We start from the raw sequence: 24,050 nt of genomic DNA, 5'->3' as shown, positions 1-24,050 counted from the left end.
GCAGATTGTCGGTGGCGGACGTGATTGGCGATGTACAGGGGGTCCTGTGCGTTGTCAAACTTTACGAGGTACGTCTCTGCAGAGGTACGGAGTAGATATGGAGCAGACCGGCTGTTTTGCCAACTTGTATTTTGTCTAACGCAGAGGTTGATGGGCCATGGCTTCTAGGCAAGCTATCTAATATACATGATATGGACGCTATGGCCGCAGTATAATGATTGAACATGTCATTTCATAACCTGGCATCTACTACCGATCTCCATTGGTCAATCTCCATGCCCTTAGAGGCAAACTCTGGAGCTTCAGGACCGCAGGCTGGATAAACATGATAAAGGTGACTGTTCCAATCAACACACACAGGATGTTGGTGATGTAGTAGCCGTCGCGACCGGTTTCGCACACTCCGCCGCCGTTGACGCAGCGGTTCTTGTCAGGCTCCAAGGCGCAAGAGAACGCAGATGTGATCAAATCGCCCTTCAGCTTCTCCGCTGCAGGCGGGACGGCTGGGGAATACAGGTGGCCACGGTGAAAAAGTCGACGAGTTTGAGGATAAAGTACCGAGGGAATGTGCCACCAAGATTAGAAACGCTAGATCGGTCAGTATATACAGTAGCAGAGATGGGCAAAGGGTACTTACGTTGCCAACAGGGTCATGTATGTTCCACCAATGGCGGGATCAGCAATGCGAGCATGGAAAGCAGATACTGCAACGAACATGACTGTGTTCATGAATGTCGAAAAGACGTGCTCCCCAATCACAACCAAAATGTACCAGAAAGGAACCGCCTCGCTGGCCGGGTAGATCATGACAGTAGCTTGAGCCAGGACGGCTGCAGCCAGTCGTCCAATAAACGCCCAGCACCACAGCCGCATGGGAGTATATTCTGTCGACCATTTTCCAGCATAGTAGCCAAGACCAATCTCGAAAGGAAAGTCGATCAAAACGACCAGCGCCATGTTGTCCGTGCCGAATCCCTTGTCCAACAGCTTCAAGCTGGTGACGGCATCATTGGCCTGGAAACCAATCTTGGCGATTAGATGAATCACAATGATTGTTTGGATGTTCTTGAGTTTCAGGATGTTCCACATGCTTTTGTAGACATCGGTGATGCTGTCCCGCTCCCTTGTCTTTTCTTCTTTCTTCATAACAGCCAAGCAGATCGTGACAAATAGGTAAGCCCAACCCCAGAATTTCAGATATCCGCCCAAAGACAGCAGGCCATCCTCGCCGGGAACCGTTCTAAACCAGCGGTTCGCGAAATCCTTTGAGTTGAAGGCCAGAAAGACCGTATATGACAGAAAATGCCCGGCTGTAAGGCCAACGGTCTGCGCGGTCGAGGCGTAAGAGATGTTCGGAGGCGACATGAGCGTGATGGCCCAGCCGTCCACCGCAATATCCTGGGTGGCGCAGAAAAAGACGAGCAGGAACCACCAGTACGTAAAATTCCAGACGCCAGCACCACCATTGGCACCGGCCCGTACCATCATCTCTTCAATGTGTCCACCCAGATAGATCATTGCCAGGCCCGCAATGACCTGGACAGGTGTGATCCAGCTCTTCCGTCTCCCAAACCTTTGACTCCATACTGCATCGACAATCGGACTCCAGAGAAGCTTCAAAGAATAAGGGTAAGATGCTAACGAGAAAACGCCGATCTGACCGTAGGAAAGGTATGGTTTTAGCAGGAACGGAACGGATCCTGTGGCCAACCCCATAGGGATTCCCTGCAGGAAATATAGAACACATAAAAGCAAGAAGTTTCTTCGGTCGGAGGAAGGCAAGTTGGCGAAGCTAGTTGTTGTCATAGCCGGAGTCTGTGGAGTGATCGGGGGGTCATCATTCAAGGAGAAGCTCTGCCGGGACATCAAGCGCGAGGCCCGCCCACCCGATGATTCGAGGGAGGTATCCCTCTTGCGCATTTCAATATTGGAATTCATCTCGCCGCCAGCAGAACCGTTCTGCGTGCCAGTCGCGAGGGTCAAGCTCGGTTTGGAGCGACGTTTTGAAACTGTGCGACTCTTGTTCTTCATCTGTGTACTGCTTCGTCCGCGGTGGTGCTCAAGAAGTCGCGTGCCCGCCGTGTCGTCCTCACAGTCCGAGTCGGATTCGAAATCTGAGGGTGCAGGATAAGAAGTCTCAAGCTCTTCTGTGTTTATTTCGCCTTTGTGATTGCTGCGATTATTGCTGGTGCATGCTAGTTGGTCAAGTTCTACCTCGTCGGGTTGATGAGCTGCGGAAAGAGAGTGCTGAGACGGGGCTCGAACATGAAGGGAGGAAGGAGTGGAAGGGTCAGGATGACAGGAATGAGAGACAGGGTCAAGATTACGATAATGCATCCATCGACTCCGTAATGCGGCAGTGGAAAGTGGAGGAGAAGGTGCTAGGGTCCAATCTGGAAGCTTGAAAGAATCCGACTGAGGCAAGCTGGCCTCAAGGGACCTCTGGAGATCGTTCGGGCGAAGCTTATCTTAGTGTCGGCGACTCGGGGGTCGGCTAATAATAGTCCAGGGACTGAGGGATCATGGAAGAGGCTAGCATCTCTTTTCTTCGCGTCTTTTGCATCTAGCTATATCTGATCTAGATAGAAGTTACAGTGTTGTCTGTGTCACTACTGACTTTCCATTCACTGTGGTATCGAGTCTTTGCCAGTGTAACGATACAGAATGACGCGGCTCACATATGGTTCCAGGACGTCATAGCTCGTTAAAGATCAGCTCCGGTACACACTGCAAATGCGCATGATTCTTCATCACTTTAGAAGCTAGGCTATTCCATATGCACTGATGCCATATGTGCTGGCTGACATGAATCCCTTGCCTATCGTATGCCCGAGATCTCACACCTGTTGCTATCGTGGCATCGCCGTTGTTCGTGTCAACTATGCGCCTGTAATCAAGAATGAAAAATGCATCGTGCCCAGCCCAGTAAAGGAACAGCAGTCTGAGACTACTCTGTATTTCATCGCTGTTACTTGGGACGAAAATGGATTTCGTTGTACTTAGCCTGCATGGATTCGTTGACACGTGACGCCGTAGCAACACAAACAAACATGACATCTAGTAAAGTGCTTCTCCGCACCATCACATCTGCATGAGAGACTGAGTCGCCTGTATACTCCAAACCAGAGTAATGGAATCACCAGACGGTCTCAAACAAGTGGAGGAGCAATTAGACTCCGAAATATCCTCCATCCGGCGCGAAAGTGAGCTCTACAGAACCGCCCATCATCACACAACGCTAACCGCATACCAGTCCGCAATCTCCAACGACGACGTCGACTCCTAACCTCCAGCCTTCTTTCGTCAGACAATTTTCAAAAACGACTGAAAGCGCGCCAAGCAGTAGCAGCACCTACATCCATCTCATCCTTAACTGATGAAGTCTCCCCCCTCGTCCAAGCCGCCGATAAACACGCCGAACTGAACCATCACCGCGTCGCGTTCTCAACAACCACCTTCCCCTTCAAAGATCCTTCTCCGCGTTCGGACCATCCAAATCTACTAGGCGTGCGCATTGATATCTGCTGTCGAAATGGCCGCTTCACGAAACCGTACTACGTGCTTCTGAGGCGGGCCGGCGCGGGCGACGATAAGAGGCTGCGGGTGCACCGTCACACAATCCCTGCATTTATTCCTATCGAGAAACTGGAGCGTGTCTATCTGCCTTTACCGCCGACGCAGGAGTCCGCGGAAGAGGATGCACCCCTCAAGCCGGGGAAGGGTCGGGTGCGGAAGCAGGACCTGCGGGGTCTAGTTCGCGAATTGAGGCGCCAGCTGGTTGCGTGGCATCTACGAGTCGATGCGGTTAATATGCTGAAGGAAGATTTGGGCGGTGTTCAAGATGGGACGGTGGGTGGTGGTGTAGACGAGAGTCGGTTGGAGCCGAATGACTTGGGGATTGTGTGTGTTTCTCCGACGGCACTCGAGGCGACGTATGTTCGCTTGGAATGGGAGGATGGACGGGTGGGACGCTTCAAGCTTTCTGACACCGGGGTCATTGAACGTGCAGTCATCATCGGCGACCGCGGGAGAGATAAGAGGCTGGAGGCTGTGTTTATTGGAGGTGGTGGACGAGTGGAAACACTCCTGGACAGGTTACGGCAGCATACTATATCCACATCAGGCGAATGAATTGCAACGCTGATTCAAGGGCCGGAGAGATTCTCTCCATGTGGTCATTGACTCTGGTGGAAAAGATTCTATATTATTGGATTGTTCTACCTCTCGAGAGGTAGAAGCGGCACATGATGTTGACATCTATGGAATATACAGAAAAACTGATTGCAATCAATGCTATGCACAAGTAACATGCCCCCACGCGTATATATGATGCTCGCCTGTCCAACAATGAGAAGTGAAATGAAGTAAGCTCTAGGAGGACGTCAACAAAATAATTACAAGGAAAGTATCAACCATAACTGGATGGTGAAAATAAACATTATCTCCGCCAGTGCAATAGAAAGGGGGATAGCTGCAACGTATATGCAAGTGAGATGATTCGATAAGAAAGAAAGGGTATCACTTTGAGACATCACGTCATAAATTAATGCACTGGTTCACTTTCCTCACCTTCCTTCGGGTGCGTCTGTTCGTCACTGCTCATGTTCATACTGTTTTCCGAGACACAAATTGCCGAGTCCCGCGTCTCGTAATGCGAATCGGAGAATGAGAGTGGAGGTAGAGGGCCGTACGGGTGTCCGTGCTGTAGTTCTAGTTTCTTGCGCAGAATGGCTTCTTCTAGGTTCCAGCGATGGCGCAGCTTCGTCTTCTTCGTCTCGAATGCGTGCATTGCTAGTGCCTCTTCCCGCTGGTGCTGTCGTTGCAGGTCAGCGAATTCCAACGCATGCTTGTCGATGAGCGCGTCCAGCTCCCTCTCCATTCGCGCGATAGCCTCCTGTAGTCGGATTTCTTGTCGGTCTCGGAGGACCTTGATCTTGGCCGAGTGTAATTGGTCCATGCATTCGTGGTCATGGTATTCCTGCGCCAGCAAGGATTTTTGCTGATTGGTGTATTGCCGGACTGGAGTTGTCTGGTCAGATCCGGAGAGTGATTCGGAATCCGATGTTGTTGGGGGATGGGCGTTGTTGAAGTATCCTTCCATATACTTGATGCGAGTACGGGAGTTCTGCTTCTCCCTCTCGAATTCGCGCAGCTGATCCATCTCGACTGCAAGCTGCCGTTCCTCCATACGAGCGGCATCAGCCTCATTCTGCAAAATTCGTTAGCGTGTCTGCAATGCAGGTCTTGAATCTCGGAAATGACCTTCGCTCGCTTCTGCTCCTCCAAGGCTTTATTTTCCGAGAGCCTGTCAGCCACGACAGCTTGCTGGTTGCGTCTGAGCTGCATCAGGAAACTATCTTGGAAGGCGACATGGCGATCTCTTTCCGACTTGTGCAATTCGCGCAGTTGGGCTAATTCCTCGTTCTCAAGACTCCTTTGCAATGTTTCCTTGTCGTATATCGGTATTTCAACTCTCAAGGACTGGCCCTCTTCGTCTGAACTTGGGTTCTGCGACTCGCTCCGTCTCGACTCCACGTAGATCCTATCCACGCCCCCTTGTCCTCTAGCGACGGTAATCTGAGCTGCGGGTGGAAGGAGGACCGTAGAGGGCGTTCTCTTCTTCCTGAAATGAATCCTGCCAATGGCAGATTTTAAGCTCGATTTTCGCTTCTCTTTCTTGTCGGTCGAAGATAGGCTTATTAGCGAGTTTCTATGACCTGGCTGCCCCGCAAAGATTCCGTCTAAACCGGTAACCAGTCTTCCTTCACTCGAGCAAAGTGACGTGGGGCGCGTGGAGAGCGATGCAATCGACCGGAGGCTGCCGCATTTCATGGGATCAGAGGATACGGTTAGTTCCGAAAGAGACGAAGCAACCTGGTCCAACCGAGGATTTTCGTAAGAATGTGGTACCTCATATATCGAGTTGCGGTCTGTCGAGGAACTGGAAGAAAGGACAGGGGAGGATATATCTATGATTCCTGAGGCGATCGAGGCGGCCACCGATGCGGTTACCTCGACTTCTGGAACTTTTAATCCCAGTTCATGTGCTTCTTCAAGTAGTCGTTTATCCCGAGCGGCCTCGACCTCTTCGGATGGAAGCAGAAGAACTTCATTGCGGTATTGAGCTTCGTCGATGCCGACCAAGTTGGACGGCTCCATCATGCGATCACTGATGGTGTTTTCGAGTACACAGAACTCAAAGCAACACTCTAAACCCTTTTTTTTCTTTACCGACCAGAGGTCAAGGGCGCACAGCGGAAGATACCAATTCACTCGTCCACAGTACCAGAAGCACGGTGGACGAGATGGAGGCGCTCAAGAGCAGCATCCGACTTGCGGGGTGGGCTTCATATGGAGCAAGCAAGAACGGCCGGAAGAAAAGGAAAGATAAAAAGGCACTAAAATCGCGAAATGGGCAGCGATGGACACGGAGCAAGACAGAAGGAAATGAACAAGTCAAGCCGATTCGGGCCTCAGGCTTGCATTGCACCATGAGACCCACGAGGGAGCGTCTGACCGAATCATCAACTATCGTTACACCACGATACGCAGGGTCAGAAGAAGATCACCTGTTCTTCTACTAGGGTCACCGATACATTGGTAATCTTAATACGCCTGCTAAGGCTCAAGCCCATGCTGCCTGACCTTGGAGGCATCAAGCCTGCCAAAACAGGCATCTAGGGCTTAGGGCGAGGGTGAGACCGGTACGGTCCGCGCTAAGACGCCCATGGTTTCAGCCACGCTGCATCACCATTCCTTTGGATCAGGAACCGCGGCTTCAGAATTATGATCCACTTCGGTCGATGGGTAATGTTTCAGGAACTTGGACTTCTGTTCCTCAGTGAGACAGTTGGCCCCTTTTAAGATGACCTGTTGTTGTACAATTGAATGGAATTTAATTGCTAGGTACCATCATAAGGATCAGCCGGAGGGAATTACTGATATTTAGTAAGGGCTGAGTCTGAGCGATCAGCTATCTAAGCAATGTTCTTGACTTTCAAATTCCAAGTCTTGCAAGTCCGCATGTGACCAAGAGCATCACTAAAAAGGGGGAGGCAAATAAGCTGTGGATCACACCACGTGGAAGACCATTAACCGGGCCACTTAGCGCATCAACATTGCAACGGCCATGGCGTAGGCTTTTTCTTTGGCATTGCCTTGGATGGTTCCCGGAAGAGCACTTTTGTCCCAGGCATGATTGCAGCCTTGCATTCTCTGGCACGCGACCTGGCGACCTGGCAGTTTGGCTATCTTTGCAGCGAGGGCTTCAGCTTCACCGGCCAGGCTGTCGCCAGCCGCTGTCACAACAAGAACACGATCTGGGAACCTCTCGGGCTGCGCATAGCATGGTGAAATACGCGGGTCTCTGGCATCATATGCGGAAGGGACGTAGCACTTGTCGAACAGTCGACTCAAAGGTGGAGGAATGGGCTTGCCTGCCGGATCCGGCGGGCTTTTGGCTCCAGGGTCTGTGTACAAATCGAGCGGTGGGTAGAATGCGAGGAGAGATCGAAATGTCTCTCGTGGGAAGAGCACCGAAGCTGCCGCGATCGCGAGATTCCCTCCAGCGCTGAAGCCGGAGATAGCCACTCGAGTCAAATCGAATTTGTCTGGCTGTTGCAGGACCCAGTTGACCGCATCCTCCACGTCGTTAAGCGCCGCTGGAAATGGATGTTCTGGCGCCAGCCGGTATTGGACGTCCAACACTGTATATTCTGTCTCTCGACTGACTTGCCGACAGAATTCGTCGTCGCTTCCGTGAAGCGGTAACAAGAACCCGCTTCCGTGGAAGTTTATGAGGACAGGCGATGGTGAAGACGCAGTTGCTGGCCGATAGATGTGAGCTCTCAAGTGTCTACCCGCGTCTCGCGACTTTATCTGAAGGACATCATCTGGACTTGCAGAAATGCGCTTGCCACGCGTGACAACAGCTCTGATGAGCACCGCCAATAATTTGCGGTAGATGTATATTATGTAAGACATTAATTAATGAAGATAAAATGCCTGGCAAGGGCAACGACGGGAAGGTCAATTAAGTTCTCTCGATAGGGACATCGATGAAAGTTCCGGGCTTGAACTCTTCACGTTAACTGATGGCCGACAACAGAGGGAGGAGAATACGGGTTTGGGGAGAGGACGCCTCTTTACCTCTGCCATATACTTGGTCGTGGTGCTGCAGAGAAAATATAGGTAATATCGGGCTGGCTCCACTAAGTCTCTTGGTTCAGAAAAGTATCATTGCCAACGAGGAATAAAGGCACTCAAGACGTACCGACTACCGAGGCATTCATCTATATTCTTTGACATGACCTCAAGCCTGCACGATGTCAGGTGCGGGACTACATGATTGGTATCCATGGCACAGGATTAGATTAGGTACAATAATTGAGATTCTACGAAAATCATTCTGCCTTTGAGATAGCGCAACTATATTAGCACACTTCGGGTAAATCCATCCTTCCAAGCTTTTGCTTCGTCATTCCGTCAGCTCCACCATGTTGAATAGCAAGAATCCAGTGACTTATGAGCGCGTAGTTCTTAAGAAGTTACTCAGGATGCTGCCCTCTGACAAGCATAGACGCTGGAAGATGTTCAGAAAGCTCAGGTTTCCTTCCTAAGAGAATATTCAGAGAGAGCCTGTCACCCTTCTAGCGTTTGTTGAACCCCTAGACCACCATCAGTTTTCAGTTGAGAAAGCGCATCGGAAGGTAGCTGATCGGTTTATACCGGCTTCCATAAGAAACGGTTGCCATGCCTCATGGTCCGGGAAATCCCCCATCGAAAAAGCCCAAGTACTATCAGGAGTGTCGGTGCAAAGTGGAGCCATGGTCGTCTGTCAAAAATCGCAACAACTTCCAATTTAGGCCTTAGCCTAGCCCAGGCTGCATGAGACCAGGGAGTACCGCCCACGTATTTGCCTGAGGCCCAATTTGAGGTCACGATATCAGGATGAATGTTGGCTCATGTGCGCATGTCACCGGATGGGGTGGAATTAGCATTACTCCGTAGGTCCGCAGCCAAGACTGACCTTCCCCGCTAGCAAATACTTTCCAACCACATCCCACGCCTTCTATTACGACGCACTGATTGCACGGGAATGGCAACACTTCCGTCATCTCTTCTGTTCCATCGCCATCTGTCTAAGGTACTCCGTATACTCAAGGTCATCCTAGATATCCCCCAATATCTTATCGCATCTAAATTCTCACTTGGAAAGAAGAGGTAACCTGCTTATCGCCGCATAATACGGCGTACGCTCGATAGTACATGAATTAAAAACCAATCATTGTCATTACTCCTTGTATTTGTTGCATACGGATCGGACTCGCAGAAGAATGGCCTTCCATCATCAAGCTGGAGATACTAGATTCACTGTCTTCATCCGTCTTCCATTCCCCAGGGGCGACTTTGTGGACCCTCCTCCTGCAAGTGCCGACGCTGATCAAGCTTAGTTTCTATCTACTGACTTTCACAGGCAGAATGGAACGCTGCCAAGGACCAGGCACTCTGGGATATCCTCTCGCGTCCAGCCAAAGGGGATGACATAGACTGTGAGGCATTCCTGTCAACGTCGTCAAAGGTATTATCATACTAATTCTCTTCTAGGGAAAGCACTGTACGTCTCCAGACAATGTATACGTCCGTGATCATCACGTGCTAACAAACCGGCCGCTTCCAGAGCAGATAGTTTCGATGTCACGCTTCAGTTCCTCCTTCAGCAGGCAGCATGGCTTTATGACCGGCAGCTATCGCAAGTCCGCGCTCAAATGCGCAAAGTGGGCACTACGCACTCTACCTCCCCATCTCCGGCTCCTGGTTCCATGACCGGGAGCGCAGCTCTAGGAGGCCAACAGCCCAAAGGCATTTCCGGTGCTGGTATGTCTTTTCTGAACTCTGTTCCACGAACAGTACTGTTAATGAGCTCAAGGTCAACGTGCACCCTCTCGTCTTGTCTCACAGCCAAAGGATACCTTGCCGCAGCGGGGTAAGTTCTGTCCTTACTGCTTGTGGTCCGCAGAGTGGGATTATTGACGGCATCTGATGAACGCAGCACCAGGTCCACGCCGTACGAGTTCGACAACCACCATTAGCCAACTAAAGGGTCAAAAAGAAATGTCTCGAAACGAAACGCCACCAGCTGACACTAAAGACACTAAATGGGAGGGATATGGCCGACGCCCTTCGATAAACAGAAAGGAGCAAGCTGTGCAGGCTTTGCTACAAAGATCTCCTACGCTTGAGGAAGAAGACCTCTCAAGTTCGGAGTCGGAGTCTGATTCTGATGGCGATGTTATGCTCAGCAGGATGGGACCACGGTTTAAGCGCTTTGGCAAACTCTCGACTCATCGGCCCGGTCTGAGAGATGACGAAGAAGACGAAGATGAATCTCCCGCCTTCCTGCCTTTGGCTCGTGAGTCGGAAGAGGCTCGACGTGAGCCCTCCCGACAAGACCTGAACGCCACGCTTCGTTTGGAAGCAGAGCATGCCGCGGCCCAGCGGAGGCGCTTGTCGGAACAAGAGAGCATTACAAGAAAGCCAATCACAGCAGAGTCATCAACAAGCTCTGTTAGCTCTGGGCCGACTGTTCCTTTACGGCAAGGGGACAGTCGTCGGGTCTTACATCAATCAGGTGGAGGAGTTTTCGGCCCCCAAAGGACGGCCGAACCGGCCCGATCAAGTCCTAGGAGATCGATTGCTTCGGGGAAGGATGCTAGCGATACACCTAGCATGGGAAGTAGTTTCAGTGATCTCGACGGTAAGCTCGATTGGATTCCATTACAATTTTGAGTGTTCGCTCCTAACTATTGCCTGAGCAGATGCCAGCGTCACACAGTCAGCACTTGAAGAGGCTCTAATGAGTAACATGCAACACGGAGGAATGGCAAGCCGCATGAGTACTATCAGTCAAGCGCTACGAAGCCGCTATCTGTAGACGGAGTGCTCCAGGTCGGACATTGTATGTTGTCGACCCGGGTTGGAATACAATAGATGAATGAGCCTGTATCCAGCTCCGCATTATGTGCGCTAGACGCTGACTTGATACCCATCATGAATTGAAACACTTCTACCAACTCTACCTATCTTGATTGCTCGAATGTTTTGAGAGCTATCACGTGAATGCCCAACCAGCTGACGTCAGTTGGAGGTGCTTCAAAGGCGGTGACAAGAGAAACCGAAGCCCTCATCATCAGCCTCGGCGCAAGCAGCTGAGAAGCCGACAACTTATCTCCGTGTTCTGCAGTACCGGCAAATAAACAGGTCATATTTCTGACCTATAGTCCTCCGAAGCTCGGGTCATAGGGTTTTAAAAATTGGCACATAACAAGTTTCGGCGACAGGATTGGAAGTCTACCAGGTACAGTACTGATCACTTGATGTCGGATGAATGGAGGGGTATCCTGTTGGGGTCACCCGCTCAAGCTAACTGATTTCTCTGGTGGTTGAGGAACAGACTCCCATCCATGCAGCGCCGATAACAGGTACCTTCGAGAATTTCAGGCTGTTTCCTGATTCCTTTTTATTAATTCCGCCCAACCGTATTGCTTCTTTGCGAGTCATCGTACCGAGTTGAGCGCTCTCAGTCAACATCAGCCCGGAATCGTACTCGAGGTCTTAGGGGTCTTAATTGAAGTTAAATTGATCTGCTTTGCACTGCTTAGCCGGGATTGATTTCTTAGCTATAGAGTGCCGTGCGATCTATAACCATTAAGAGAATTGGAGCAGTTTCGCAGACAAGCCCATTGACGATGGCGGCAGCAACAACAGAGGAAATGACGCCTGCAGAGCAAGAGTCTGTCTATTTCAACAACTACCCGCCTCCGAAGAACCTCCCAAAACATGAAGCCCTTGCCAGAGCTTTCATCGAATATCACACCGAAGCGAACAGGCGGCTGGTCCTGGTTACGTCCGGAGGCACAACTGTGCCGCTTGAAAACCAGACGGTGCGATTTATAGACAACTTCTCGGCTGGAACCAGAGGTGCAACTTCCGCCGAGTATTTTCTCCAAGAAGGCTACGCGGTGATTTTCCTTCACCGGCAATTCAGTCTGCTACCATATTCACGGCACTATAGCCACTCGACGAACTGCTTCTTGGACTTTATGGATGAGGCATCCCCATCCACCTCGTCAGAATCTGCCAATCGAGATCATGGTCCTATAGTGGTGCGCAATGAATACCAGGATCAGATGCGGGACGTTTTGCGGAAATACCGCTATGCTAAACAAAACAACTTGTTGTTGCTTCTACCATTTACCACGGTTTCAGAGTACTTGTTCGAGTTGCGAATGCTGGCCAAGTTGATGAGACCGCTGGGATCCAATGCATTATTCTACCTAGCCGCGGCTGTCAGCGACTTCTTCATTCCGCGAGAGCGGATGGCAGAACACAAGATCCAGTCCTCTGAGCTTCCCGCACACCTGGACAATTCCAATTCGGTCGCGGGATCGGAAATATACACAGGTGGGCTCGAAGCCCAGGCAGGAAACAGCAAGAAACTCGTGATAGGTCTGGACCCGGTGCCCAAGTTCCTATATCGACTGGTGGACGGCTGGGCGCCTGACGGAAGTATGGTTGTCTCCTTCAAGCTGGAAACGGATCCCAATCTGCTTGTCTATAAGGCGCAGACGGCGCTGAAGCGGTACTCACACCATCTCGTTATTGGCAACCTTCTCTCCACACGCAAATGGGAGGTCGTCTTTGTAACGCCAGATCCCCCTACGAGCGCTGGATTCGGGTTCCCAAGTCGAGGCGTAGCAAGAGCATCTCTGGTGCGGAAGATCAGGTGGGCCTGGCAGAGGCAAGGAAAGCGAGCGAGTCGGTGAACCGTCCCAGTGGGAAAGCCCGAGAGGACAATGAGCACAAACCAGCAATTGTTAACACTGCGGATGGAGTGGAGATTGAGAGTCTGATCATCCCTGAGTTGGTGAAGCTGCACTCGGACATGATCGCCAAACAGCAGGCAAAGCAACAGCCATGATACCTGAAGATGTCACCACAACAAAAACAATTTATAGTCCATAGATATCCTCCCGATCAAATGTTAATGTCAATGTCGACTTCATAATCTGATACCATTGCTCCTTAACTGAGTAGTCACTCCATGTCAAATTCTTGGCGTCGACGATCTGCCCCATCGTCCCATACAATCGATAGATTTGGCAATTAGCTCTGGTTGCTTTGGCTTTTCGAGTCAACATTCCACAGACTGTCCGGGCGACGGTTCACGGTACATTTATAATAGGGGAGCACAACAGGGCTGTTTGTGGGATGTAATGAAGAAGAGAGATAAAATGACTGGCTGTTCCTAAATCAAGCCTTGTGACAGTTTTACAGCGTGGCAGATAATAAAGCATCCTTAAACAACTAACGCTGACCCCACAGCTTTTCCCAGGGGTTTCAGCAGGCGGAAACGCAACACATACGCGTCATTGACGGTTGCTTAGATCTCCTTACTATCTGTGGGCTGATCGTCCTCGCTACTACGTTGTTTTTCATCTTCTCAACCTAGGTACCGTCTGAAGCTGCTGCTTGAAAACGTGCGAGTGCCGTCACCAGTTCCGCCTCGTCCCTTTTCTTCCTTCCGTCTGCTCCCTACACTCCGGCGACGGATCCGACAATATTGATCACTCAGACTAAGGTCTGAAATCGAGAGAAGATATGAGGAAAGACTAGGCAAGACCGACGATGATCAACAGTGTCCTCGTCAAGTTGAACGCTCGGTCTTCATAGCGCTCTTCGTTTCGCCCTTCCCCCGTCTCAGCTGAATCTCCTCCGCAACGAGGCTACAACTTATCCTCCTCCAACCATCTCAGCTTCGGTTGCACTCACGAGAATGCTCATCCCGCTCCGTTACCGCCGGCGCATCACCCTGATCTCTGCGGTGCTCGGGCTGTTCCTTATATACCACTTCATTTCGATCCGGCCGAACCTCCCGCGACCGTTGTCGACCGTTCGCAGCAACTTACAGCAGCAACAACAACCAAAACAGAAGCCGGACGCTCATTCCGACTGTCCTCTTCTTCCCGGCATCGAAGATGTCCTGGTCGTTATGAAGACCGGCGTGACCGAAGCCCTAGACAAAGTCCCCGTGCACTTCGAGACGACCCTGCGCTGCATCCCCAACTACGTGATCTTCTCCGACTTCGAGGAAGAAATCGCCGGCGTGCGCATACACGATGCCTTCCGCAACATGGACCCCGAAGTGAAACGTACAGTTCCCGACTTCGACCTCTACAACCGGTTGCAGAAGCTCGGCAGAAAGGGTCTGGGAACGCAGGATTTCGCCGACGAGGCCAACTCAGCCATCGGGAAACCCAACAACCCAGGCTGGAAACTGGACAAGTGGAAATTCCTCCCCATGGTCCGGGAGACACTGCGCTACAAGAATGACGCAAAGTGGTACGTCTTCATGGAGGCCGACACCTACTTCGCCTGGCCCACGCTGCTGGAATGGCTGTCGAACTACGACCCCCAGAAGCCGCTCTACATCGGCACCGAGACCCAGATCGCGGACGTCATCTTCGCGCACGGCGGGTCTGGCTTCATCATCTCCCGGCCTGCCCTGCAGCTCGCGGCGGACGAGTACTCCGCCCGCAGCGTCGAGCTCGACATGTTCACCGACGAGCACTGGGCCGGCGACTGCGTCCTCGGCAAGGTCCTGCTGGACGCCGGCGTCCCACTAACGTATTCTTGGCCTATCCTGCAAAACTCGAACATCGGTGAGCTCGATCCCTTCACAGCGGGCTTCTACCGCCAGCCTTGGTGCTTCCCCGCCGTCGCGTTCCATCACCTCTCCCCACAGGACATCCGAAACCTGTGGGAGTTCGAGCAGCGACGATGGAAGGTAAGAACACTCCTCGCCCTTGCAGTACTCAATACAGATGAACAAATGATTAACGGCTTCCCTAGTCGCACAAACGCCTCCTTCTACACTCAGACGTCTTCAAAGAGCTCATTTACCCCGAACTCTCCAACGTCCGCGACGGTTGGGATAATCTCTCCGGCGAGGAACACGCCTCCGTCAACACATTCCAAGAATGCCAGTCTATCTGTCTCAATGATTCCACCTGTGTCCAATTCGCACTTCGCGCGGGCTCCTGTTTCACCGGCAAGACGCCTAGGCTTGGCGTGGAGAACACCGCCGTGCGATCGGGCTGGGTTATGAAGCGGATCGAGAGAATGATGGAGTCGGCGCCTTCATGTCCGAAGCCGGATTTCGGTCTATGACACCGACAACGTGGCGATGAGACGGTAAAGGCTGAGCCTATCATCTTGAATATCCCTGTATCACTAGAGTCTGTATTTCTCTAGCTTCTCGTGCTTGCTCTTATCTTTGCTATCTTGCACAGCGTCAGATTATACATTGGGCAGGCGTCTCCGGTGGTAAAGCATTGGGTTCAACAGGTTATACTATACTATTTCCATTAACAGGCATACTGTCGATTGAATCGATTCTTCGTTCCATTTCCTCATTCGCAGCTGTATACAATCTCTATTTCAAAGTCGGTTTGTGTCCGAAAACATGACGTGTGCCCGCATGCCTTACCCAAATCATTACGAGCAGCAGACCACTAAGGGCTGGATCTCGCGGTCAACCGACCATCAGTGGTGGACTGCTAGGGTCCTCAAGGCACTGGTCGATCCGCATAATGGTCAAGTTCATTGCCTTGACAAAGCGAATAACCTGTGGGAAATACTTGACCGTGCTCGGCTTTAGGTAATGCATCACAGCCAGGTTGCCCCCGCGCCTCACATCTCGATAGAAAGCCTCCAGCTGTCTCTCCGGAGTTTCGGTATCACCCCAGAGCCAGTCCTCAATGTCCACACTCCAGTTGACAATCTGAGGATCGGAGGTATACACTGCAAGCCGTTGTCGGGTTCTGGAGCCAATGGTTCCAAATGGTGGCCGGAAGTAGCGAGCTGCTGAAAGCTTAGTTGACATATTAGGCCAAAGCTTCGTACAGGGTCACCTACACTCAACTCCCAGGAAACTCCCGAATGCTCGGATATTCCTGATGATTTCGTCGTCGATGTCTTCGATGGCTTCCAAACCTTCCATCCTTCCACCGTTGTCAGCGCTGGTAAACAGGTTTTGCAAGGGAGCTCACTTTCGATGTGTATTCGAGTGCAGGGCAATTTGATGGCCTCTCCTTAGCATTTCCCGGTACACTTGTGTGAAATTGGTCTCCTCATTCCGGAGTCCCGCTCCGACAACGAAAAAGGTCACCAGAATGTTCTCCTTCTCCAGGATATCCATGACCTCTTGGGCGAAGCGTGGTTGCCCATCGTCTATGCCGAAAGCAAAGGAATTGGGCCTTGTGCATCTAAGAACCATCCTACCATTGGCTAGCCTGTTTGGCACTCGAAGACCCATTGGGAGCTCCGGCACAATTTCCACCTTGTATAATGTCAAGCTTTCCTTGGAGTAGAATCCATTGAAGGATACCGACAAGACTCTGGATTGATCAATGTGGAAATGTGAAAGAGGCACGTATATCTCATTGCCACTGGTATACCTGGCCGCCTCCACTGAATCCCACGTCTCGGGGTATGGTTTCCGATAAGGGTCACAGTCCTCATTGTTCTGGTTGAGCGAGATGCTGAACTTGTTTGTTCCCGAAAACACAATATGAAGGTACTGGTCGCTGTAGGGAAGGAAACTGAAGCATTCCGCTGCCGCTAGCTGAGTGTGATAGTTGTGGTCGGGATCTGTTGGAAAGAATCGCACGTAATCGTCGCCATGCTCAATAGGTAGACCTTCTCCCGCACCGTGCCAGAATCCGAGATTGTTCCGCCATGCGTCGTTGAAAGTATCTATGACGAGCGGTGGTTGGTGGTCTAGTCCGTTAAGCAGAGACACTTTCCTGGTGTTGCGGGTGTTGTCGTTCGACTGCAGTTCGGCATGCTGCTGGCATGGAGGAATGTTTGTGTTCTCTGTAGATGTGATCGATAGACTGGCAATAACCAGACTGATTAGGGAGAATATGCTTATCAGCCCGGTCCATTTGAGATGGCCCTGCAGATCCATCGCGGCCATTGAAGATGATGTTCCGGGATTAAAGGTACTGAGCGCTTCTCAAAGGATAATGATGCTCGAAGTTCCTGAGTCCGAACAGGCGCTCGGGATAAGAAGTATGATATCCTAGGACTGTGGAGGATGGGAGAGAAGATTAGGAGGATCGCAATGACTGCGTCTTGTTGGTGTGCATCTACGAGAAAGGAAAGAACCGACAACCTTATGCCCCAGAAAGGGAGCTGCGCTCCCTTCCTCGCTGGAGGAACCATACGGTATATGGAGCCAATCTACACAGATTGAATCACAAATAGCAAAATAAGTCAAGTCATTATTCATCAGCATATGTCTGTTCGAACAAGATACTAGCTAGCTATCCTTTGATGGTCCCTAGACTCCTCGAAGATCTTGCGAAAATCTAAACAGATTTATCATCGTACCCCCAGAGGTCAGAGTTGGAAGATAATCCATCAATAAGCTTCACTGGACTTCCGAGGCACGGCCAAGGTCCAAAAAGACAGCCTGCCAGCAATAGGCACCATACTAGGGAAAGCAAGAGTCATGTAGCTTACAGTACAGAGAACCCTGCTCCGCACTGAAGGTATGAGATCGAGCGGCGTCAGCCATCCCTTTGCCTGGTTAAAGCGTCAAGGGACAGTGATTCGGCCAGAGAGACTCCTACCCAGTCTCAGTCATCCATCAAGCGCAAGATCAACCGCGCGACAGCTCCATCAAGAGACAGAGAGGGCCAAGAAAGGGTGGACCTCTTGCTCAAATCACTCCCAGCCGGTAGAGACAGGGGCATCGTCGTTGGTGGATTGCATGGAAATGCCACCCCAGCCAGTTCCAGCATTATCGTTGTTGGTGTTTGCGTTGTCGTCCCCATCGGCAGCCTCATCATCTGTATCGTCGTCGAACTTCACCATCTCATCGGCAGGCTTGTAGGGCTCAAGGAAATCGGGGACTTTTTGGCCGGTTTCAATCAAGATCTTCACCAGGTCGGGGGCAATATCGGAGTTTCTGTCATTGTAGAAGGAGGTAGCAAGGCCTTCATTGCCAATGCGTGCAGTACGTCCTGTGGACCCTTAGCTGACAGCCCAAGATAGTGTATGTAACTGATATGCTCACCAATACGATGAATGTACTCGGTGATGCCACCATGGGTGGCACTCGGCAAATCAAAATTGACGACGTGCATAACGTTCTTGATATCAAGTCCACGAGCCGAGACGCCAGTGGCCACCATGATAGGGCATCTAGCACTACGGAAGGAACGCCTGTTTGACGGATTAGCACTAGCTTCGCTTCCTTGGAGAGAAGTGAGCTCACAGAGCATCCTCACGTTCGCGCTGAGTCCGATCGGAATGGATAGAGGTGCTCGGAAGACCCATGTTGTATAAAAAGTCATCCAGGAAATCAGCCTGGCTTTTCGTGTTGACAAAAATCAAGGTCCTCGATGGCGGCATTGCCAGCAAAAGGTCATAGAGGCATTGCTTTTTAAGGTGATCCTCGGCATAGATGATCTAAATACATTTTCAGTAATGCTTCTGTCTCGGTTTGGGCCTTTAATTTGCTTACGGTCTGATCGACGTTTATGTGGGTGCTGCCGGGACGTCCAATGCGGATACGAACATGGTCTTCCGCAAGGAATTTGCGGGCCAAACGACGACATTCGCGGTTGAAGGTTGCAGAGAACATCATGTAACGATGGTCTGCATCCTCGTTCACGTCTTCTGGCAGTCAGCATAACATTACAGAAAGGGACAAACAGTGATTTTCGTACCTCCGCCAGACATGATTTTGGTAAAGTCGGATTCCCAGTCGGAGAGAAGAAGCTCATCGGCTTCATCGATGATGGTATACCTTACAAAAATAATTAGTTTGTAAGTAAATGATTAAGAGGATATACTTACTTGACCCGGCGAAGGGAAAGGACGTGAGGCTTATCCATAAAGTCCAGCAGTCTGCCAGGAGTACCGATGAGAATGTCACAGCCCCTCTGGAGCTCCTCACGCTGCTCACGCACGGGAGCGCCACCGTAAACGACACAGGGGCGCAACATAGAGCGATAGCATAGACGACGAGCCTCGTCAAAAATCTGAGTGGATAGTTCCCTGGTTGGAGCAACGATAAGCACCAGGGGCTCGGCACGAACAGCATCGACCGAAGGATCAAAGCCGTTGGCCAAGTTAGGACGGGGGGCTGCTAGCTTTTTTGCCTTGCCCATAAGCTGGGAAAGCACGGGAATCAGAAAAGCGGCCGTTTTACCAGAACCTAACTCGTTGATTTTGTTATTCAATCGCGTTAGACGAGGGGTATTAGCTCTCATACTCACCCGTCTGGGCAATGGCAATCAGATCATGACCGGTAAGAACAGCAGGAATGGCGTAGGCCTGGATAGGCGTTGGGACCTCATAGTTGCATAGACGAATGTTCTCGCGCATGATAGGATGGAGACCAGCGTCGTCAAACTTGAAGTCGTCAAATACTGAGTACGGATAAAGCATAGGGATGGCAACAACTTACGTTCTTGACTGGGTTGGGACGCTCTCTACTTTCAGCGATAACATCGATCTTCTGTAGACTTCGCAGGGTCAGCTGGAAACTCCTCATTGATTGAAGAAGGATATTCACTTACTTGCCAATTTTGAGGCCAGCACGGTTGGTGAACTCGTTACGGAACAACATATCCTCGAGTTCTTTGTTGGGAGGACCGACATCACCAAACTCATCGTTCCATTCATACTTAGCAGCTTTGGCAGCCCACTCCGGGATTTCACTTTGTTCAGTGACCTCTTCCGGCTTCTCAGCAGGACCAGAGTTGTACTTGGCGTAGTCGTACTGCTCGGGTGGAACCCATCCCTTCTCGCGAGCGAGATTGGAAGCTTCGACGTTTTTGTTTATCTTGTCGTCGGTCACTTCCTTGAGCGCATTGCTCATGTCCGTGACATCGAATCTATCCATTCTGACAAGCGGATCGATACTTAGAACTCAGAAGGCGTGTGGGCGCCTAGAACGCGTAAAGGTGTCAGCAAATCCCTATAAAACACAACCAAAGAGGCCAATGACTCAATGCTTGCTCGAGATATGATAAGAGGACTTGGCCACAGGGAAAGAGAAGCAATGCACGCTGAGTAGAAAATGATGATACAGCGTGATGATAAGGGAGATATGAAGAGAGAGAGGACGGTTGAGCGCAACAAAGCAGAGGAGGAATCTCACCTAGCAGAAACCACTTATGTACTGGTAGAAGACGATCAGGAGACTGATGACGATCCACACGCAGAGAGTAGAGCACTGTATGAGCTTGTTCACAGAGGATAGATGAGGAGGAAAGAAGGAGATAAAATTTCTCTCAGAGAAGGATGGGAGATGGAAGAAATCAAAACAAACACAAGCTACAGATGCTACCGGATAGTAGAGAGCAGAGTCGCCGACTAAGCGGACCCGTCACTCAACCTGATGGGCCTGGTGATGCGGGTCTTTCTTCTGTCAGTTGCTCTGTGTCTGTTTGAATGCGATTGTCTGCATTTCTAGCTGAAAGAAGAGAAAGCTACTACTAGAGTGTATGATCTGGAGCAGCTGGAGGCGGCAAAGGAAGTTGTAGAAAGCAATGTATCAGTTAGGAATATAGTTAACGCAGTGAGCTCTACATCATTCAAAGATTGGAAGCCCAACTCGCCATACGTGATCCTGGACTACTGTGAATATAGGGAAATAGAGGAATAGAAGGCTCATTATGGCTCTCATAGCCACCATAGCTGGTTGATGCTTCCAAAAGTCTTTTGCGCTACAGTGACAACCGGTACGATACGTAGAAGAACTCAGGACAGCAGAAGGATGGATGAGAATAGATAATCAAATCGGACGACTGATGATCTTGCCAAATGTTGTCAACCTGCATTTGATATGCAGGTAGCCTTCTGTTTCGTTTACATGCGGGTTGGCATGTCTTTGGCTCTTCTCAACAGTATTTCGATCTGCAGTTCAATACGATAGCCTCCAGGAGAACCCAGCCTGTATTCCTCGTAGGCGTAGAGCTTATCCTATGACTGGTCTGCGTGTGCTAGTATTCCAGCAAACGGGGAAGCAAACCAAATGCGTTGTTCAGTCCTGGGAGGAGGAGCAATTGGCGTTACTCTCCGTCGTTCCGCTGCTCCAAATATCTTCACTGCACATATTTTTTGACTTATCTTGGGCCTGGATATAACAGACAAGGAATCTCGTACGAACGCTCCTGGTAAGTTGAACGGACTATGATCTCTGCTTTGTCCGATATATCCTGGGAAGAATATATAGTTACATGATGCTGCCATCAATTGCTTCAACAAAATTGGACCGACTAGAAACAGTATTCTAGTCAGCACGTTAAGCAGGTCAAATTCTCATCGAATCCGAGAACAATTTCCACGCTGCTTATGATCAACTGAGGTATCCCGACTTAGATTGGGCGTGGTAGTTCCATGTGCAATCCGAGAAGCCAGGAATGTAGGTAGACAGGTTGATGCCTCAGGCCTTCGAAAACAGGACCAATCAGTGATAGACGTCATTTAACTAGTAGCGGAAGCAGATGACCACATCCTTAACGGATCCATCACTACTCCGTATGATCGGCCAAAAATGTCATTTCCAATTCAGCAACTCTCCGACAATACCCATATGGAGCTCGGTGGCAGTTGCACCCACCGAAGATTGGGATGCTCCGCGGCTCCGCCCCATCGAGTAGTACTACTAACGCTTTGGTTCCACTCCTCAACCACCTAAAGCGGGCAGAAGGAGATATACGCTGTAGTGGTTATCACGGCGTCCCTTTACTCCGAAATGGCTCCAGTGTTCTTTAAGCTTCTGCGGATAAGGACACTGAGCTTGTAACCACTCCCCTTTCTCACAGTTGTTGAGACTTCACCATGTCCATGTCCTCCCCAAACTCCAATTCGGTCGGCCCGGATGCGGTCGCACCTAGGCGTGTGACCAATTCACTCACAGAGCGAACTGGCCGGCTTGAACGAGCTATCACCAACCCTGGAGCTGTCAAGATCAACGTCAAAGGTGCTTTCATTGTCGACGAAGAGCCTCGGTCGAAAAGTCCCGCATCATCGACGGACGGCGTTCACTACGAGAGCCAGGATATTCGTCTCCCTCATCATACTGGCCTCGTGAGCCATGTCGCTGTCGATGTGAGTGCCTCTCCTTATTTTTTCCGCGGTTCCCCGCAGAATCATCACCCCGCATCGAACAAAAAAATAGTCGAGCACGCGCATACATCTCAATGAAAAGGCAACTTCTCTGACCTTTCTACTTTTTGGAAAATATATAGATTGGAGGCTCGCTCGCGAAGCTCGTATATTTTACCAGGGAATTGGACTCTCCTGACAACGGCGGTCGCCTGAATTTTATCAATTTCGAGACTCACCGGATCGATTTGTGCATTGACTTCATCCGGCAATTGAAAGAGGAACATGAGAGGCTCAATGGCCCCTCTAGAGATGAGCTGTGTGTCGTTGCTACAGGAGGAGGCGCCTACAAGTACTACGATAAGCTTAAAGAAACGCTGAACGTGAACATCATACGGGAGGACGAAATGGAATGCCTCATAACAGGTCAGTCTACTGGATTATCTCAATCTTCGCATGTCAGAAGCGAATACTCAACCAATTCCTGTCCCAGGTCTTGACTTCTTCATTACCGAGATTCCCAATGAAGTGTTTACATACAGCGAAGCCGAGCCGATGCAGTTTGCCGAGGCCCGAGCGGATGTTTACCCGTACCTATTAGTCAACATTGGTTCAGGAGTATCAATGATCAAAGTATCTGGCCCAAAGCAATTTGAGCGTGTGGGTGGTACTCACCTTGGCGGTGGCACATTCTGGGGCCTAATGTCGTTGCTGACTGGTGCTCGGAACTTTGACGACATGCTGGCCATGGCGGACCGGGGCGACAACAGTGGGGTGGACATGTTAGTTGGCGATATCTATGGCATGGACTATAGCAAGATCGGACTTAAGAGCACTGCCATCGCTAGTACATTTGGCAAGGTCCTTCGTTTACAAAATGCTGCCGAGCGACATGCAGAGGATGGGGAAGGTCTCTGTAATGGCGGCCCTGAGCAACAACATGGTGAAGTCAAGTTTCGTCATGAGGACATGAGCCGAAGCTTGCTGTATGCTATCAGGTACGTTCCTGCTTGTCATCAATGACCCACCAATGAGCAGTCGGCGCTAACACCATTCAGTAACAACATCGGGCAGATTGCCTACTTACAATCTGAGAAGCACCAGGTCAAGCACGTATACTTTGGAGGCTCGTTTATTCGGGGCCATCACCAGACGATGAACACATTGTCGTATGCCATCCGATTCTGGTCCAAGGGTGAGAAACAAGGCTACTTCCTGCGCCATGAAGGCTACCTCGGCGCTGTTGGCGCATTTCTCAGGAGGCAACCAGAGAACTGGGGTCGCAGAAATAGTATTCATGACGCAAACTCCGCGATCCAGGCCGCAAAGGAAGCCGTTCCCAAGAAAGAAGAAGGTTTGAGCTCGACGTAGCTCGAGGGACCCATCTAATCGCGCCCATCTGGATTACCAACATTTGCTTGTCTCATTTCATTTTTGATACCCGTCCGTTGTCGTGTTCCCGCCTAAGTTGCTCATACATTGCAAGCCCTTGACGATCGACCCTGCTCGTTCAAACTGTCCTGTTAACTGAAACATCGTCTCCGATCCTCTGACATACTCATTGGCCATCATCTGTGAGCGTTTGTTTAGCATCACTTGTGTTCTGATATTTTTTCGCTTGTATTATTTCCCGCCGGTCTCATTGAGATTATGTTGAAGTGAGACCAAATGAATCGCTCACCTGCTCCTCACCTACCTGCATCCATACAGTTTGGCTCATCCTAGACATTTGCTTTTACTATCACTACAGTTATACCTATCCTGCTCACCTACTACCTTTATTATCCTTATTTGGGCCGCTTGATTTTGACATAGACTTTCAGCATACTTGTTTGATGAGTCGATGACACGGAAGGAACCTG

General features: G+C 50.5%; 10 protein-coding genes across 10 annotated transcripts; 5 read left to right on the top strand and 5 right to left on the bottom strand.

Annotated features, from left to right (window-relative positions):
• Nucleotides 1-249: 249 nt before the first annotated feature.
• On the bottom strand, nt 250-2,437 carry P174DRAFT_514177 (SD08430p; the record flags this gene model as incomplete). The annotated part of the gene is made up of 3 exons (XM_024832060.1): nt 638-2,437; nt 515-588; nt 250-488 (listed from the first exon to the last, which is right to left on the bottom strand). Exons 1-3 carry the CDS (start codon nt 2,335-2,337, stop codon nt 250-252), a joined length of 2,013 nt encoding a protein of 670 aa, XP_024680343.1. The 5' UTR covers nt 2,338-2,437.
• A 656-nt stretch (nt 2,438-3,093) lies between these two features.
• On the top strand, nt 3,094-4,293 carry P174DRAFT_410502 (uncharacterized protein). Its single transcript, XM_024824240.1, has 2 exons — nt 3,094-3,203; nt 3,254-4,293. The coding sequence occupies exons 1-2, from the start codon at nt 3,131-3,133 to the stop codon at nt 4,129-4,131; spliced, it is 951 nt and encodes a 316-aa protein (XP_024680342.1). The 5' UTR covers nt 3,094-3,130; the 3' UTR covers nt 4,132-4,293.
• On the bottom strand, nt 4,184-6,570 carry P174DRAFT_443732 (uncharacterized protein). Its single transcript, XM_024827904.1, has 2 exons — nt 5,263-6,570; nt 4,184-5,209 (listed from the first exon to the last, which is right to left on the bottom strand). Exons 1-2 carry the CDS (start codon nt 6,157-6,159, stop codon nt 4,544-4,546), a joined length of 1,563 nt encoding a protein of 520 aa, XP_024680341.1. The 5' UTR covers nt 6,160-6,570; the 3' UTR covers nt 4,184-4,543.
• A 367-nt stretch (nt 6,571-6,937) lies between these two features.
• P174DRAFT_443731 (putative esterase/lipase) lies at nt 6,938-8,119 on the bottom strand. The gene has a single exon (XM_024827903.1). It carries the CDS (start codon nt 7,981-7,983, stop codon nt 7,105-7,107), a length of 879 nt encoding a protein of 292 aa, XP_024680340.1. The 5' UTR covers nt 7,984-8,119; the 3' UTR covers nt 6,938-7,104.
• A 1,216-nt stretch (nt 8,120-9,335) lies between these two features.
• Nucleotides 9,336-10,933, top strand: P174DRAFT_462268 (multidomain presynaptic cytomatrix related protein; the record flags this gene model as incomplete). Its single annotated transcript, XM_024830109.1, has 6 exons — nt 9,336-9,374; nt 9,476-9,564; nt 9,680-9,876; nt 9,923-9,985; nt 10,058-10,756; nt 10,818-10,933. 6 exons carry the CDS (start codon nt 9,336-9,338, stop codon nt 10,931-10,933), a joined length of 1,203 nt encoding a protein of 400 aa, XP_024680339.1.
• Nucleotides 10,934-11,747: 814 nt separating this feature from the next.
• Nucleotides 11,748-12,979, top strand: P174DRAFT_462267 (phosphopantothenate--cysteine ligase CAB2; the record flags this gene model as incomplete). The annotated part of the gene is made up of 2 exons (XM_024830108.1): nt 11,748-12,701; nt 12,746-12,979. 2 exons carry the CDS (start codon nt 11,748-11,750, stop codon nt 12,977-12,979), a joined length of 1,188 nt encoding a protein of 395 aa, XP_024680338.1.
• Nucleotides 12,980-13,834: 855 nt separating this feature from the next.
• Nucleotides 13,835-15,228, top strand: P174DRAFT_374882 (glycosyltransferase family 31 protein; the record flags this gene model as incomplete). Its single annotated transcript, XM_024822596.1, has 2 exons — nt 13,835-14,845; nt 14,911-15,228. The coding sequence occupies 2 exons, from the start codon at nt 13,835-13,837 to the stop codon at nt 15,226-15,228; spliced, it is 1,329 nt and encodes a 442-aa protein (XP_024680337.1).
• Nucleotides 15,229-15,344: 116 nt separating this feature from the next.
• P174DRAFT_492377 (polysaccharide deacetylase family protein) lies at nt 15,345-17,155 on the bottom strand. Its single transcript, XM_024830834.1, has 3 exons — nt 16,110-17,155; nt 15,976-16,061; nt 15,345-15,921 (listed from the first exon to the last, which is right to left on the bottom strand). The coding sequence occupies exons 1-3, from the start codon at nt 17,036-17,038 to the stop codon at nt 15,593-15,595; spliced, it is 1,344 nt and encodes a 447-aa protein (XP_024680336.1). The 5' UTR covers nt 17,039-17,155; the 3' UTR covers nt 15,345-15,592.
• A 635-nt stretch (nt 17,156-17,790) lies between these two features.
• P174DRAFT_374008 (DEAD/DEAH box helicase) lies at nt 17,791-19,978 on the bottom strand (the record flags this gene model as incomplete). The annotated part of the gene is made up of 9 exons (XM_024822549.1): nt 17,791-18,089; nt 18,143-18,291; nt 18,344-18,537; nt 18,593-18,747; nt 18,798-18,877; nt 18,928-19,288; nt 19,350-19,485; nt 19,541-19,598; nt 19,653-19,978. 9 exons carry the CDS (start codon nt 19,976-19,978, stop codon nt 17,791-17,793), a joined length of 1,758 nt encoding a protein of 585 aa, XP_024680335.1.
• A 1,943-nt stretch (nt 19,979-21,921) lies between these two features.
• On the top strand, nt 21,922-23,559 carry P174DRAFT_462263 (pantothenate kinase; the record flags this gene model as incomplete). Its single annotated transcript, XM_024830107.1, has 4 exons — nt 21,922-22,191; nt 22,332-22,614; nt 22,682-23,186; nt 23,247-23,559. The coding sequence occupies 4 exons, from the start codon at nt 21,922-21,924 to the stop codon at nt 23,557-23,559; spliced, it is 1,371 nt and encodes a 456-aa protein (XP_024680334.1).
• Nucleotides 23,560-24,050: the final 491 nt, after the last annotated feature.

Source organism: Aspergillus novofumigatus (assembly GCF_002847465.1).
Source record: "Aspergillus novofumigatus IBT 16806 chromosome Unknown P174scaffold_6, whole genome shotgun sequence".
NCBI lineage: Eukaryota > Fungi > Ascomycota > Eurotiomycetes > Eurotiales > Aspergillaceae > Aspergillus > Aspergillus novofumigatus.
This window is presented reverse-complemented; position numbering and strand designations above follow the sequence as displayed.

Bases quoted from the DNA above. Each gene is read 5' to 3' on its own strand.
- P174DRAFT_410502 (XM_024824240.1), top strand. From the start codon at position 3,131: ATGGAATCACCAGACGGTCTCAAACAAGTGGAGGAGCAATTAGACTCC. The intron at 3,204-3,253 runs GTGAGCTCTACA...ACCGCATACCAG, and splicing joins ATCCTCCATCCGGCGCGAAA to TCCGCAATCTCCAACGACGA.
- P174DRAFT_443732 (XM_024827904.1), bottom strand. From the start codon at position 6,159: ATGGAGCCGTCCAACTTGGTCGGCATCGACGAAGCTCAATACCGCAAT. The intron at 5,210-5,262 runs GTCATTTCCGAG...CGAATTTTGCAG, and splicing joins AGGAGCAGAAGCGAGCGAAG to AATGAGGCTGATGCCGCTCG.
- P174DRAFT_443731 (XM_024827903.1), bottom strand. From the start codon at position 7,983: ATGTCTTACATAATATACATCTACCGCAAATTATTGGCGGTGCTCATC.
- P174DRAFT_492377 (XM_024830834.1), bottom strand. From the start codon at position 17,038: ATGGCCGCGATGGATCTGCAGGGCCATCTCAAATGGACCGGGCTGATA. The intron at 16,062-16,109 runs GTGAGCTCCCTT...CAACGGTGGAAG, and splicing joins CACTCGAATACACATCGAAA to GATGGAAGGTTTGGAAGCCA. The intron at 15,922-15,975 runs GTAGGTGACCCT...AGCTTTCAGCAG, and splicing joins GAGTTTCCTGGGAGTTGAGT to CTCGCTACTTCCGGCCACCA.